We start from the raw sequence: 15,120 nt of genomic DNA on the forward strand, positions 1-15,120 counted from the left end.
AAATTTTTGAAATAAAAAAATATATAAAGGTTTTTTAGATTTAAAAATAGCAATAATATTATTACAAATTCTATATTTATTTACAGTACACAGCTAGAGCAGTTATTTCCCTGGCCATCTTCAGCTTTGTGGGGATTGGTATATCGCTGGTCTGTCTGTTTGTGTCCTTTGTCATTTTCTGTTCCTTCAAGCGCCTCCAGTGTAACTCTAACAGTATTCTGATAAACATTGTGTTCACACTGTTTGTGGCAGAGCTCGCCTTCATTGCAGGAGTCTACAGAGTCTCCAGTAAGGTAGGAAGTAATTTTGTCTTCACACATTAAAAAAAAAATCTCCATTTTCAAATGGTAGTATACTGTTAGTCAAAGCATCAGTGATAATGTTCTTTATATGTAGATGAACATATACTTTCAATTGTCAGTATTCTGAGTTGGAAGGTGTAGGTATAGGACAAATGACTCTTGACACTTTAACATTCCTGGTGTTAAAATTATCAATAAGTTATTGAAGATCAAATGTATCTGCCTTAGTGAATAAAAAATTCTTTCTCAGGTATATGCTTGAATAGGGAACTCTCTTAAACTAAAGATATCTATCTCACAATAGAAAAGGTTTTTTAAAGCATTAATTTTTGTGGTTATCTGAATATTTTTACAGCTTATTTGTCGATTGGTTGCGATTTGCCTCCATTACTTCTACCTGGCAGCATTCAGTTGGCTGTTTGTTGAGATGTTACATTTATACAGACGACTCATTGAAATCAGGGACATAAACTACGGCACCATGAAGTTCTACTATCTCCTCGGATACGGTGAGTTATTAACAGAAATCATTCTCCTAAAATATTATACATCTAGCGATAACCTTTACCCATTCATGAAGAAGTTGATGAGAAAATGGAAATTGAATGAACTGGTTTGCACTAGAGGTACCCTTGTAAAAAAGTTACTTAGCCATGTTTATGAGGGAATATTCCACCTTTCAGCATTCATGTTAAAAAAGCATGTATTTGGATTTTGATATGCTTACATTTTATGTTGTTAATTAATTTTGATAATATTTAATTAAAAAAAAAAGAATTAATGTGATCACTGTATATCTTGACAATTTTTTAGACTCTGATGAGTCTTTAAATGTATAAGTACAGATGCATGTTCGAGCTTTTTGAAAAAAAAATTTTATTTTCTGTTTCAGTCATACCAGGTATCATCGTTGGTTTGTCTGTTGGACTCTACACTGATGGCTATGGAAATACCTCCTTGTACGTATTGAAAATCATTTGATCCATCCATTTTATGAATTTTCTTTTGTAAATTAAATAAAATCTCACTCTCTTCAAATAAAATAACCTTTTATGTTGCAGAGAATTTTCTATGGTAAAATCATTTTGTTTGCATTAGTTACTTCTAAGAATTTATTTCTGTTACTGGTTCTAGATTTTATTTGGTATTTATGTGATGTAAATTTAATTGTATTTGAATTCACTTAGAAGAAAATAGAGTCTGGTATTAAATCTGAAGTATGGCCTAGAGGGAATAGAATAATAAAATTCTAATTATCATATGAATTAGGTGATGATAAAATACAAACAAATGTATTATTTGTAAGTGTCAGAAGATGTTTGCTTTTTGGAGAAAACTTACCATGTAAATAACATATTTAGTTTATTAAAGTATCAAGGAGATGATTTCTATATAAATTATATAGATGGAGATAAACATGTATATTTATACAAAATACTGAAAAAAAAGTAAATTTGGTTGTTTTTTTTTAATGTAAATGTTAATGGATGGACTGACTGCTTTGTTTCAGCTGTTGGATGGATATTTCTGAGACCTTCATCTGGAGCTTTGCCGGCCCAGTGGCTGTGGTCATCCCTGTAAGTAAAACAAACCAACACACTTACAATGTATTCATCTCATTTTCATCATGTAAAAAGTGCTGCATATTTACTGATTTGTACTGTGTTATTTAATTCCTTTCTTGTAAACTTTATATAATCCTTAGCTTTTAACAATCACTGGCAAAGTATTTTGATTATTGTTTATAAATTTCCTTATTTCAGGCCATCATCTTCATGTTCACACTGGCACTACATTCTAGTTGTAAGGAGAAAGTCAATGTTTCGGACATCACAGCTTTCAGGTAGGGAATATTGGATATTCTTTTGACCTGCTCTGAGTTGTCTTAGTTGTGTATTATAGTACCAGGGAGGTTGGTTTATCAATGGTTTTCATTTATTGTAAAAGGTTTTGAGCTATAGTTATAAAATAATGTGTGGTACCATTAATTTATAATATTTATGCATGCAGTTCATACATGTACCTATCTTCTGTTAAAAAAAAGATTGAAGTTTAAATTTTTATCACATTGATATGGAAAAGCAAACTGTTGTTGCAAATTTTGTTATAGTTAATAAATAAAAAAAAATACTGAAAATGTTCTCAAATAAAGGGTATTTTATTTTACGTATAATACAGTCCCTGAAACGTTCTACTTTCCCATTTTTCCGTTCGCTCACCGTTCGTTCACCGTTCGTTCAGCGTGTGTTTACCGTTCGCTCTCCGTTCACAGTTTTGGGTTCACCGTTCACCGTGTGCTCGCGTTCACCGTTCACAAAGCGTTCAGCGTTCGCTCTTCGTTCCGTTCACTTTGCGTTCACCTTGCGTTCAGCGTTCACCTATCGTTCAGTTTTGATTGTCATTCGGAACTCTGAAGTGAAAGGACTTATCTTTTTGTAGGTAAGGAGTTACAGGTTTTTTTTAATTTAATAACTAACATAATTATAGTGTTTGAAGAATCATTATTTCATGGGGAAAAATATCTACGATATATATATTTATTATTCTAACTAAGCTGTTAGGTTATTTTTTAAATTACTCTGGAAAATAATGTTGTTATAAGCACATTCTGTACCTATGTAGACCGATGCTGAAATATTAAATTTAACTAAGGGCAATGTGCAAATACTTCAAGCACTGCAACAATTTGTTGTTTTGTTAAAGACGACAAATCGTTAATGGTGATATAATTATCCAAGTAAAATAATTACGCAGCAAAATTACGAAAATATTTATTTCTAACACTTTTTTTTTCAATTACTACAGAAAATATGATAGAACTAGTTCTGAGAGTTATACATAGTACTGCGGATATCCTGTTAATTTATTATCTTTGGAGCGAATTAAATTGATAGTGTGGTAAAGGAAATATTTATTGAAAATGTAATACACTACAGAATTTACTCTAATATGTTAAGTTTATATATAGTTATAGAGAAAAAAATTCTTTCTTCACCGTAACTTTATATGTTTGCCATTCGATATGATTAATACCCCCCCACCCCTTTCCCCCTAAATCGGTTACTTAGTCAGTACTGTATTTCCAGAATATTTTAATTAACATTTAAAAAAAATGTTAAGGTCTTTTTTAGAACAAAAATTTCAGTCTCAAAACAAACATGCATCTAAAAAAGTCACAAAACAATAGTAGTTCAAAATGTACACGTGTCGGCGGTGGTACATATTTGAAATTGGCAGAGAGTATGTTTCAAAGTCAAGTGCTAATGCCCAATGTATTTTATTCATTTATTATTCAAATGTTGGAATCAAATCTAGAAATGATAAAAATAAATGTTATAACTTGTTGGAAATACTTGCACTTCGCCTTCGATGTAACGAAACTTTCACACCTGCACAGTGTCGAATGATTTTGATTGACAGGACAAGCACGTGGACTTCGTGTGAACTTGAAGCAGGAAAATAAAAAAGAGGATGACTGTCAAACAAATGGATATGATTTGTTGATAAAAAAAAAAAGTTACTTTCACTGTCTGATATATTTAGAAAAGAAAAAAAATTCAGGGGGGGGGGGGCTAAAATGGAATATTTTTCTCTCTCTCTCTCTCATTTGTCTGTTTAATAAACACTATAACAGCATATTACTTAAATATAAAGTTCTGAAAATTGAATTTATAACAAATAATATGAATATGCATCTTTGTATTATCTTGTCCGAGTATAATCACGGCCATCTACAGATACATGTAGAAGTCTGCTCAATAAATCATCATGAAAAAGTAGAAATGACACACAATATATTATTGTATTAAACATTTAAATACGAGCGTATAAATGCAAAACGTCCACTGACCTTTGTAATTAATTTTTTTTTCATTACTTTACACGAAATCGCCTTGACACGGAGATATATGAATGGATGTTACAACCGCTTTAATTCATTCTGTAAGTCAGAAGTTTTCTCTGATTTGTTATCAAATAAGAATAAACATTCTTTTTTTCCAACTAAAAAAACATCTTTTATACTTCAGCGTTCGGCAACAATTACAATGTTATAATGCGATAAATATCGTGTGATTAAAAACTTATTGTGCATGCATCGTCTTTCTTAGGACAATTTTGGAGAATTTATTTTATTGACATATTTATTCATTCATTTATTGGTTTACTTATTCATTATTTATTTATTTTTTGGCACCTGACATTATAATACAATAAAATAGTTTCAATGCAAGGAAAAGATCAGAGGCATTCCGAATATATCGTTCATCTTGCGTTCACCGTTCGTTCACCGTTCACTTTGCGTTCGCGTTTGTGCTCCGTTCGCGTTCTGCGTTTGCTCACCGTTCACCGTTCACACATCGTTCACCAAGTTGCGTTCAGCGTTCACACATCGTTCACTCACCGTTCGCTCTGCGTTCGTTCAGCGTTCGTTCACCGTTCGTTCAGCATTCGCTCACCGTTCAAGTGGGAAAGTAGAACGTTTCAGGGACTGTATGATGAATATTAAAATTTGCAGGGCGCGAATTTTCTCTGGTGTGATATTACTACTACTGTTGGGAATCTCCTGGATTCTGGGACTACTTTCTGTGAACTATGACCTTCAGCCATTACATTATGTCTACGCAGCATTTACATTCCTACAGGGAGCTTTTGTGTTTCTAGCCTATGTTGTTGGTGACAAGAAGGTATGCCTGTCTTAAAAGTTCAAAATGGGAACAAGAAAAATTCTGAAAATTTCCATATTTGAAAATGTGCAATAACCCAATCTTTTTCCTACATTTTTTTTCTCATTTTGATAAATACTTTGTTAATATTCATTATCAATTATATTCGAAAGAAGACTTTTATATCTTTGAGCAATGATATATGTATGTTGTAAAAAATACTCGTCATCATCAACAAAATGAAAGTCAATCAAAGAAAATAGGATGATGTACAATATATAGTCATGCACTGAGATGGATATCTGGTTAGGTTCTGTCAGCTGTAGATGAAATACAACAGAAAATATATGCTATTTACTGACTATGTTGAAGGTGAAACACTGTATCTGAGGCCTTAATTGTGATTATGCTAATGGTTAAATGTACATTTAATTCTTATTTCTTGTTAGGTGCGTTATAACTTGAAAAAGCAATGGTACAAAATGCAAGGAAAGAAACTGGATCCAGATGACTCAGTGGTGGGAAGTAGGCCCTCTATTTCAGTAAGTCATCTGAAGGATTTACTGCACCTTTACTCTTTTAAAAGACTGTGAATAAAAAGTAAAAGTTAAAGAGTTTATACTTACATTTCCAAAATTTTTCCTTAAGATTCTTTGCAAAATAGAAAACAGTTCATTTTCTCATGAACTTCTATCAAGACCATGGATGAGCAAGAATATCTCCTTTGTGACATCACAGCTATAGTGCAAACTGTTTTGTTTCAAAAATGACAGTTGAATGACATAAATCTGTGGCAAGTCAACAGACAAATAATGTAAATGTACTTTGTAAGATATGAGTTTATTTTTTTAGAATTCATGAGGCACTTGTACTACAATGCTTCATTCCTGCATATTTATCATGGAGCATTAACGCACTTCATGAAATAAGCCAGCGTGAAGCATCGTAGTTCATGTCGTCGTGAATTCTCCAAAATAAAATTTATTTTGTAATTAAATTTATTTATATACATTGACATGTTTACAGTGTTTAAGCTCTTTGATAGCTTATCATGGGTTTTGTGTTTGGGCTTATAATTAAATGAATATTAAAAGCTCAGGAATTTGTGGGAGCCTTTAAAAAAGACAAAGTTGTTCTAGTGACATTGAGGACACCAATATATTTCTTTACAGAGATCAGCCTTGGCTTATAGACGAGACTCTTCCATTGATGGCTACATTAACAGGACAAATGTGGGGATCTCTACGACCTCCACAACTTCTAGATCCACTAGTAAAAGCAGTGGGGGCCTGTATAAAGGGGAGGACTACCTACGCAGCACAGACACCTCCACTTCTGGACATGCCCCCTCCTACGCTTATGATAACTCTTACCACCAGAAATCAGGAGAGGGTTAGTACATTGTATCGTAATATTAGACAAAGTAGATTAATAACTCAAGGTATTTTTAGCTCTACTGGCCAGAAACCAGAAGAGCTTATGCGATAGTAAGGTGTCTGTCTGTCCGTCTGTAAACAATTTTTCAAAACGCTACTCCTCCTACAGTTTTGGTCTGATTTCAATATAACTTGGTACACAAGTAGACCTCACTAAGATACATAATTCTTTGTATCGGTTTTTGATTTCAATGAATGGTATTGCCGTGGTTACTAAAAATAGAAATTTCCTTGAAATACATTCAGAATGCTACTCCTCCTACATTTTTGTTCTCATTTCATTATAAATTGGCATACAAGTAGACTACACAAAGATACATAATTCTGTGTTTGATTTTGATGAACGGTGTTGCCATGGTTACTAAAACTAGAAATTTCCTTGAAATACTTTCAAAATGACTACTCCTCCTACAGTTTTGGTCTGATTTTAGTCTAACTTGACACACAAGTAGACTGCACTAATATACATAATTCTCTATACCAGTTTTGGATTTTGATGAGCAGTTTTGCAATGGTTACTAAAAATAGAAATTTGAAAAACTTTCAAAATGTACTCCTCCTACATGTTTTGTCTGATTTCAGTATAACTTGGCATACAAGTAGACTACACTAAGATACATAATTGTCATTATTGCTTTTTGATTTTGTTGAATGATGTTGGCATGGTTACTTAAATCGAAATTTCTGTAAAATTATTTTAAAAGACTACTCCTCCTACAGTTTTATTCTGATTGCAATAAATCTTGCCACAAAAACAGACTAAACCAAGGATCACTATTTTATTTATTGCTGTTGCAAAGTTTCAAGTCCAAGTGCTACTTTTATCTTCCTTTATAAGTACAACCAGTAGAGCTACAGTCTCATCAGAGACCTCTGGTTTTGCTATGATATACATTTACATATGCATTGTCTTTTCATTTCCTTGATGTACTGTTCTAATTTAGTAAGTTTTTATAATATTAAGAGAGAGGATCACTTTGTGGGATTAAACAAGATTCATGACTGTGATTTGCCTTGCATTGTCATGCTCAGTGAGTGCCAAAATATTGTAGTTTTATTCTTATTACTTAAACCTTCCTTTGTTACAGATGAAGTACCAGAAAGAAGAAGCCACCGTAAACACAGAAATCATGACTCCGATTCCGAGAGTGATGTCTCTGTTGGTCAGGCCAGTATAGAACTGGCCTCCAGTCACTCATCAGATGAGGATGACGATTTTGATATTGGACCATCATGGGAGAAACAACTGCCAAAAAATCAGAAAATTGGTTAGTTGGACTGAATAAAAATAAACTTCAGAATTTATGTTTTATAAATTAACAAAAACAAAACTTTTCAGTTCATAACTTATGATAACTTGCTGTACAGTTATCTATGCTTTAACTCAAGAGTTTGTAATTTTATTGCAATTATTCTGTCTTTGCAGAAGAAGCCAAAGAACAGATGAAGAGAAAGCAGCAGCAGGAGCAAAGTCAACATCAGGACTCGGAACAACAACAAAACCAGCAGAATTTAAAGCACTTACACTCAGGTCAGTCACAGCAATAATACTCAGGTCAGTTAAAACAATAACACTCAGGTCAGTCAAAACAATAACACTCAGGTCAGTTAAAACAATAACACTCAGGTCAGTCAAAACTATAACACTCAGGTCAGTCAGAACAATAACACTTAGGTCAGTCAAAACAATAACACTCAGGTCAGTCAAAACAATAGCACTCCATCAAAACAATAACACTCAGGTCAGTCAAAACAATAGCACTCAGTCAAAACAATAACACTCAGGTCAGTCAAAACAATAACACTCAGGTCAGTCAAATGAGTAACAAAGCAGTGACACCCAGGTCAATAAAAACAATAACAAAACAGTAACATTCAGGTCAGTCAAAACAATAACACTCAGGTCAGTCAAAACAATAACACTCAGGTCAATCACAGCAATAACACTAAAGTCAGTCAAAAAAATACCAGTCAGGTCAGTCAAAACAATAACACTCAGGTCAGTCAAAACAATAACAGTCAGGTCAGTCACAGCAATAACACTTAAGTCAGTCAAAACAATAACAGTCAGGTCAGTCAAAACAATAACAATCAGGTCAGTCAGAACAATTACACTCAGATCAGTCAGATAAATAACCCTCCAGTCTGTCAGATAAATAACAGTCAGGTCAGTCAAAGCAATAACAATCAGGTCAGTCAGAACAATTACACTCAGATCAGTCAGATAAATAACACTCCAGTCAGTCAGATAAATAACAGTCAGGTCAGTCAATACAATAACACTCAGGTCAGTTAAAACAATAACAACCCACACTTGGCATTATCATATCTCTCAGGTGAAAACAATTTTGTTTTACATCAGACTAGAATGAGCGCTGTCATTGGATAATGGATATCACGTGCCTGCAGTCAATATTTCTTTGGACAGCAAGTTGCAAAATTTGGATGGCAACAGGGCAGATTATATCATCCAGATTTACAGAAAAAAATCATGCCAATGTTATTTTTGTTTTTAAAAGAAAGTAAAAATTTACATCCTTACCAATTGCACAATGCTGCAGTAAAATTTAGAGTATTGTCCATTTTACTGATTGTCCACACAGGTTTATGTCAGGTTGTTCAAGTCAGTCCAAGGCCCAAATTCACCTCTAATCACCTTCAATGGACTTGAACAACCTGACATATTTCTGTGGACAGTCAGTAACAAACTCATATTATAATAAATCATTCAAAGAACAAGAAAATTGCAGGCAATTTTAAATGCATTACTGTATCAATATCAACATGTAAAGATTATTTATTTTAGGTCCCCATTTGTACACCACACTTCCCAACTATGGACACTGGCCCGGTGACCCAAATCTGTCGGGGTTTCACATGAGTGAATCTGATTATCAGCAGACTGTATCCAGCAATCCACCGGATGTTACACTTCCTGCTCAGCAAGACTTACAAGGTATCCGTCGGCAGAGGAACATTCTGCTCGGCACATATGGAATCTATCGCTAAACATGCTTGGAAATTTTTAAGTTGAGCAAACTCCTATAACATATAATGAATGAATATGTGAATTTTATCATGATAAGATAAAGATTTCTTCAAAAATTGAAAAAGAGGGGTAATCAGAAAGATTTAACCCTTGTTGTGATTTTAAAAATGGCATATAACTGACAATCAAATGCTAGAGTGGTGTTCATTAAATTCCATAAATTACTTGCCATCAACTTCATAGTTCTTTCACATCTCATCTTGTACATAAAACATATATTTTGTTATTCCTGTTACTTTATACCTATTTCAGAAGTGCGATGTATATCTTTTGTGTTGTAAATATTTATTGTGTTATATTTTGGGCTTTACATGTTGTTTACCTAATGAATGTTTTGTACAGATAAATGTGTAAATATTAAAGCTAAAGTGCTTTATCAGCTTACCGTGCCATTAAAATTTCAGAATTTTTGGTGACAACTATTGCTCTCTAGGATCGTAGACTGTTATGCAGGCTGTTATTATTGCTTGTTGTATGTGTTGTACTCTATGTTGTAGGACACAGAGATTACATTATACCCCCCAGCCGTAAGGACAGCCTTGTAGCTGATCCAACAACCTCCCCCCGGAGTCCTTATATTCTACCCCCTCCCCCACCTGAAACTCGGATGAAGGTTCAGGTGTTAACTCACAATGGCAGTATTTCTTCTGAATCAGAGTAAGTTCCCCTGATAATAGAAGTGCTCTGTTGTCTAGCTGTTATAAAAATGAATTTTGATAGTGATGACCATTTTATATTGGATAATGGAAATGAAATGCAAGCAATTTTAAGATATGTGTACTATACAGGCCAAAATCTGAGAAAAAAATCATTACTAAAGACAAACATTTTGTAAAGGAAATTGTGATTTTATCAATTTTATGGGTATGCTTACTCTCATAGCAGAAGGTCATTCATTTGCTCCGACCAAAACTTTAACAGGATTGAACTTTTAGGTAGAAAAATAAATAAAACATGTAGTATAAAAAAGACATTGAAAATGATATTTATATAAAATGAAAAAGAAATAGAATATTTTTGGTAGTCTTTTTCAGAATGATAGTAGACTTTTACTAATTTATTTAACAATAGCACAATGTTCTTTTAATATCTTTTGACAGTTATGAAATCCTTCTGCCCGTCTTTGTTGTACTTGTATCAGTTTTGTTCAGTTGTTAATTGTTCTGAGATGCTGTTTGCATGAGGTATATATAATAACCTTTGAATCTGCATGAGGTTGCATGAGTTTAGATATTTTTTATTTTCTGTATTTCAGATGCAGTGATGAGACTACAGTCTGACACCCCAGCGGGATCCTCCCCTCATTCCATCCATCATTAATCATCTAATCAACATCACATGTTCTGATTAATCAAAGCATAATATCAAAGCATGACTTTTAGTTTTATCACAAATATTAGTTACTCCATTCCAATTTTTCATTCCACATTTATTATTACTTGTTTTATATTATAATGTTTACAACCAGTTATTCTTCATGAACATTATTGCTTGATATTTTTTTTGGTATGTGAATCTTCAATGCAATGATTATTATTTTTCATTTTATATCTCAGGACATGAGATTTGTTTTATTACAATAGTTTTGACCTGATCTACAACATATGTTTCTTCCAATCACAAAACATTCCAAAAATTCCAGTTTATGCATAATAAAAATAGCTTTAATGTCACCAGCATTGGTCTTAGACAACCAATGGTATTTTACAGTGTAAATCTGAATATCAATTTTTGTAAGCACGTGCAGGTTAGACGACAGATGCTTGCTTGATCAATGATTTATTTTATTTGCAAACAGTACACAAATTTTAACGTTAAATGCCTTGTTGTGCCAATATTGTGAGATAATTTTTGTTTAGCATTTACATGTATGAATGAAAGCACAAAAGGTTTTATTACAATCACTAACATCTGAAACAGAATTCAGTTCTACAATAGGCTAGCCATAATATGTACATGTCCTGGTTAATAATTCACAAACATTATCTGATACTTAGTGCCATATAACACAGATTCATCTTTGTGGATGTTTTTAAAATTTAGAGATATACAGATGTTGACCAGTCCCTTTTTAGACTCCTTTTAGTGCACTGGCTCATTGTAAAAGTTATCACTATTTTGTTTTATATGAGAATTATAAAGCCCTTAATTTTGTTATTTCGTCCTATAATCATTAGATCTGTGAATATATTTGATCTCAGTGAGGGGATAGGGTGTAATGTCTCCGGTTGAGAATACATATATTGCAAGTGTACCATGAAATTTTAGTCAGATCTGTGCTTAGTGTGATTTGTAAGGCAATGTTCATGCTGTATGTTGGTTTTCAAATGTATCATTTTAACGAAGTTTGTACTCTTTAAAAGATGCAGTCAATATTATGTACATCAAAATTGTATTGATCTTGTCATTACACATTCATTGTTTTTGAAAGAAAAAAAATCAGTATTTAGAAAATTTCTTAAGCAGAAAGGTAAATGCATTTTTTTTCTTATAATACATGTATTTGACAGATCATTGAATTCCAAATTAGCCAGTATTCCAGAGAGCTGGAAATGTGTAAATGAATTAAACATTCAAAAAACATGAATTTCATGTCTGATTGCTTTTTCTATGTGTCTTAAATGAACCCAGTTGGACAAAAAATATCAAGAGAACTTTACAAAAGCATCAAATGTTTATTCATACAAAATTTATTGCAATATTTCAGACTTGCTGTTGCTCATAGAGTACGTACATGTAGGTTCACTACTTGTAATTGTTATATTCAAACATACATTGTATGGTCAGCAATATTTAATATTTGAGATGTTTTGCTACAAAGCTTTAACATTCCTTTTGTAATGGAATATCTTTTTATCTACACAAAGTAAGCCTGCCTTGATGAATGTCTGTGATTTTATATGTACAGAGTGTGAGAGGTAACTGTATATTGTCACCTAAAGAATTTCTATGTGTATACAGTTTCTTTAAATATAAAATAATTATGGAACTTCTGCAATGGTGGCGATATTGATATCAAGTAAATTTTCAATCATTACATCGTGGGACTTTAGAGAGATTTACAATTTATCATTGCAGGTGAAAATTTTGTAAAGAAAACAAAACACTCATTTTTCAAGCACCTTTTTTGAAAGGAAGGGGGGGGGGGTGTATAATGAAGCTCTAAACACCAGTCAAAAATGCTTTTTGGACTTTGAGAAAAATATTTCATATAAAGGTGCACTTATTCAGTGTATCTAGTTCATTTTCAACATAGGGTACCTGCCCTATTTCTGCAGGGAAAAATGTTCAAAGACAATGAACTATCTGTGAACAGAAATCACTGTTGTTTATACTTACATCGGGAAAATTAATGGAAATGATGTATTCAATTACTTAATCTTGGTCTAACATAACATTACAATACTTTGATTCATAACAAATTGTGTCATTTACTGTAGATTCGCATTTATTCTATTTTTCTTCTAAGGGCACATCACTCTAACTCAATAAAACTATCCTACAAATAGTACCCTTTAGTGTGCAGTGTTTAGAGCTTCCTTAAATGAATTTTGCTACTAGCAGAAAATGACATGAATGTATTCGTTTGAAGTCAAAAAATCGAACTGAGGTTTATCAATGAATTAAGTTCATTTGTACATATCGATATGTATCTACACACTTTTGAACTTCAGAGTGACAGTGACAGCTGTTTGAGTGACAGCTTAAAAATAGATTCTTTGGCTTGAAAGAATAATTAACAGTGGTAGTGTAAATGCTGAAAGAATTGAAGAGTCGAGGACTGACGACAAGAGATGACTCGTACTCGGCTCTTCATATCAGACAGCATTTACAGGTAGTCTAATCAAGACATCTTTATTCCAATAGGAATCTAGATGTTATTTAGTCCTTTAAATGCATTGTCCAAAAGGATGTACTGAGTTGTCAGCCATTTTTAAGGAACATCTCTGGTTTTATCCACCTAAATAAGCATACTATATTGAACTCCCTGTTATCTATTCACATTTTGATTCTTTTTGATTTTGATAGTCTTCTTAAAAATATATAGAGAATATTAGTTCCAGAACAAGTTTTCAGAGAAAGAAATTTTTCGATCGTACGTGGTTTCCCGCTATATTTTCAACGCTTTGTTCAGTGTATCTCGGAAATATGCTTATATAATTTATACTAACTCATTTTTTCGTCGTATTTGTTTCAAATAATCATTAAATCAAATTACAGTGCCGAAATTTAAAAGATCTCAACATAATACATCCTTAAGAATGTTTCATATTTTTTAAAAAATCTAGAACGTGAAACTCTATACATGCAACTTACAATTGAATTAAAACAACAAATTCCTTGTTTGTAATTTATACATTTTACAATCGTCGTATTTTGTCTGACATCTTTTGCACCATTTGTTAGGTCATTGCTTTTATACTGAATTTGACTACGAAGTACTCCGTCTATCTGATCAAAACATAGGGATCACAGCGGATGTGACCGTTCAACAGGGGATGCTTTCTCCTCCTACACACCTGATCCCATTTCTAGTGTTTCCTTGTGTCCGTGTTTTTGCCCTGGGGGTCCGTGTTTTTGCCCTGTTCAAAATTCATTTTGTTTACTAGGTTTATGAGATTTATCACTGTTCGTTATGTTTACATTTTACACTGCAATAAGAATAACCCGAACGGGAAAAATCACTACATATATAATATGCTCCGTGCTTTTCAAACTATTGCTGACATTTTATTTAGCGCATAATGTCGACTAACGTATGTCAGATGATACATGCAATTACAGGCAAAACTCTGCGGGAATATGCATACATTTACATTCTCACTACATGTCAAAATGTATTCTATTATTAAAAACAATATAATTATACTGTTTTCAGCAATTTTTTCATTTGTTTAACTTCTGTCAGCCATAAACTATATAAATTATAACATTAAAACTCCAATGCTTTCAGATAAAAACCGCAGTTCTGACTGTAATCAGAAAAAAATATTTGGAGATATTAAAGCTTTATACATTTGTCAAGTAAAGTGAAGGAAATCTTTTTTATGATCAAAAATGTCACCAGGACGAACATTTTGCACAATAAAAGAAAAGCAAATACAACGTCAGATCCAGACTCTACCATACAAAGTGAACGTGACGCACATAATAGTTTGACGTCACAATAATGTGAAGTAAATTCAATTATGATGACGTCACAGTTAATGAAGCTCTGTCGCAAAATCAATGTGTTACTGTCAGTAATGTAGTTGAACTGTCCGTATTATGTCACTGCGGAGACGAGTACCCGTTTCCGCACGCCATTTTGATGAAGAGAAGCAGGAAATTTGGTCACAGAGGAGGAGGGACAGACAAGGGGCAAATGTGGAATGGCAGGATCCTTATTTAGAAGGCTGTGATGAAGAAGGGGGCCATATATGTAAGATTCCGCCCAATGAAAACATGTGTAAAAGTGCTGGCTGCTCCAAAACAAATACATTTACTTCAGGAAATCGTCACGTTCACTTTGATAAGAACATTCCAGACAAAATATTAATGAGTGAGTTTTATCCTTGGAAGGAGATGTATTACGAAGAAAAAATGCAAAAGCTAAAACATTCGCCTGATAAAGTTCAAATCAGGGCTGGTTACTCTAATGTTTCTATGTCATCGAGGGGTAAGTAGTA

The 15,120-nt window shown here is 33.0% G+C and overlaps 1 protein-coding gene across 3 annotated transcripts in view; it reads left to right on the forward strand.

Annotated features, from left to right (window-relative positions):
* Window positions 1–15,120, forward strand: part of LOC133187489 (cadherin EGF LAG seven-pass G-type receptor 2-like) — a 56,718-nt gene that overhangs the window by 33,600 nt on the left and 7,998 nt on the right. The window contains exons 22-34 of one of the 3 annotated variants that reach the window (XM_061322886.1): window positions 87–293; window positions 658–811; window positions 1,195–1,261; window positions 1,813–1,879; window positions 2,066–2,145; window positions 4,819–4,987; window positions 5,416–5,508; window positions 6,139–6,358; window positions 7,491–7,670; window positions 7,829–7,933; window positions 9,209–9,358; window positions 9,949–10,108; window positions 10,707–10,819. In XM_061322886.1, the coding sequence (XP_061178870.1) occupies window positions 87–293; window positions 658–811; window positions 1,195–1,261; window positions 1,813–1,879; window positions 2,066–2,145; window positions 4,819–4,987; window positions 5,416–5,508; window positions 6,139–6,358; window positions 7,491–7,670; window positions 7,829–7,933; window positions 9,209–9,358; window positions 9,949–10,108; window positions 10,707–10,731 (1,677 nt within the window). In that variant the 3' untranslated portion in view covers window positions 10,732–10,819. Of the gene's footprint in view, window positions 1–86; window positions 294–657; window positions 812–1,194; window positions 1,262–1,812; window positions 1,880–2,065; window positions 2,146–4,818; window positions 4,988–5,415; window positions 5,509–6,138; window positions 6,359–7,490; window positions 7,671–7,828; window positions 7,934–9,208; window positions 9,359–9,948; window positions 10,109–10,706; window positions 10,974–15,120 lie in introns of those variants that run through there. The other 2 variants (XM_061322888.1, XM_061322889.1) reach the window with 2 other exon arrangements.

Source organism: Saccostrea echinata, unplaced genomic scaffold, assembly GCF_033153115.1.
Source record: "Saccostrea echinata isolate AGI-Se365-2 ecotype Australia unplaced genomic scaffold, CSIRO_AGI_Sech_v1 ptg000015l, whole genome shotgun sequence".
Lineage (NCBI taxonomy): Eukaryota > Metazoa > Mollusca > Bivalvia > Ostreida > Ostreidae > Saccostrea > Saccostrea echinata.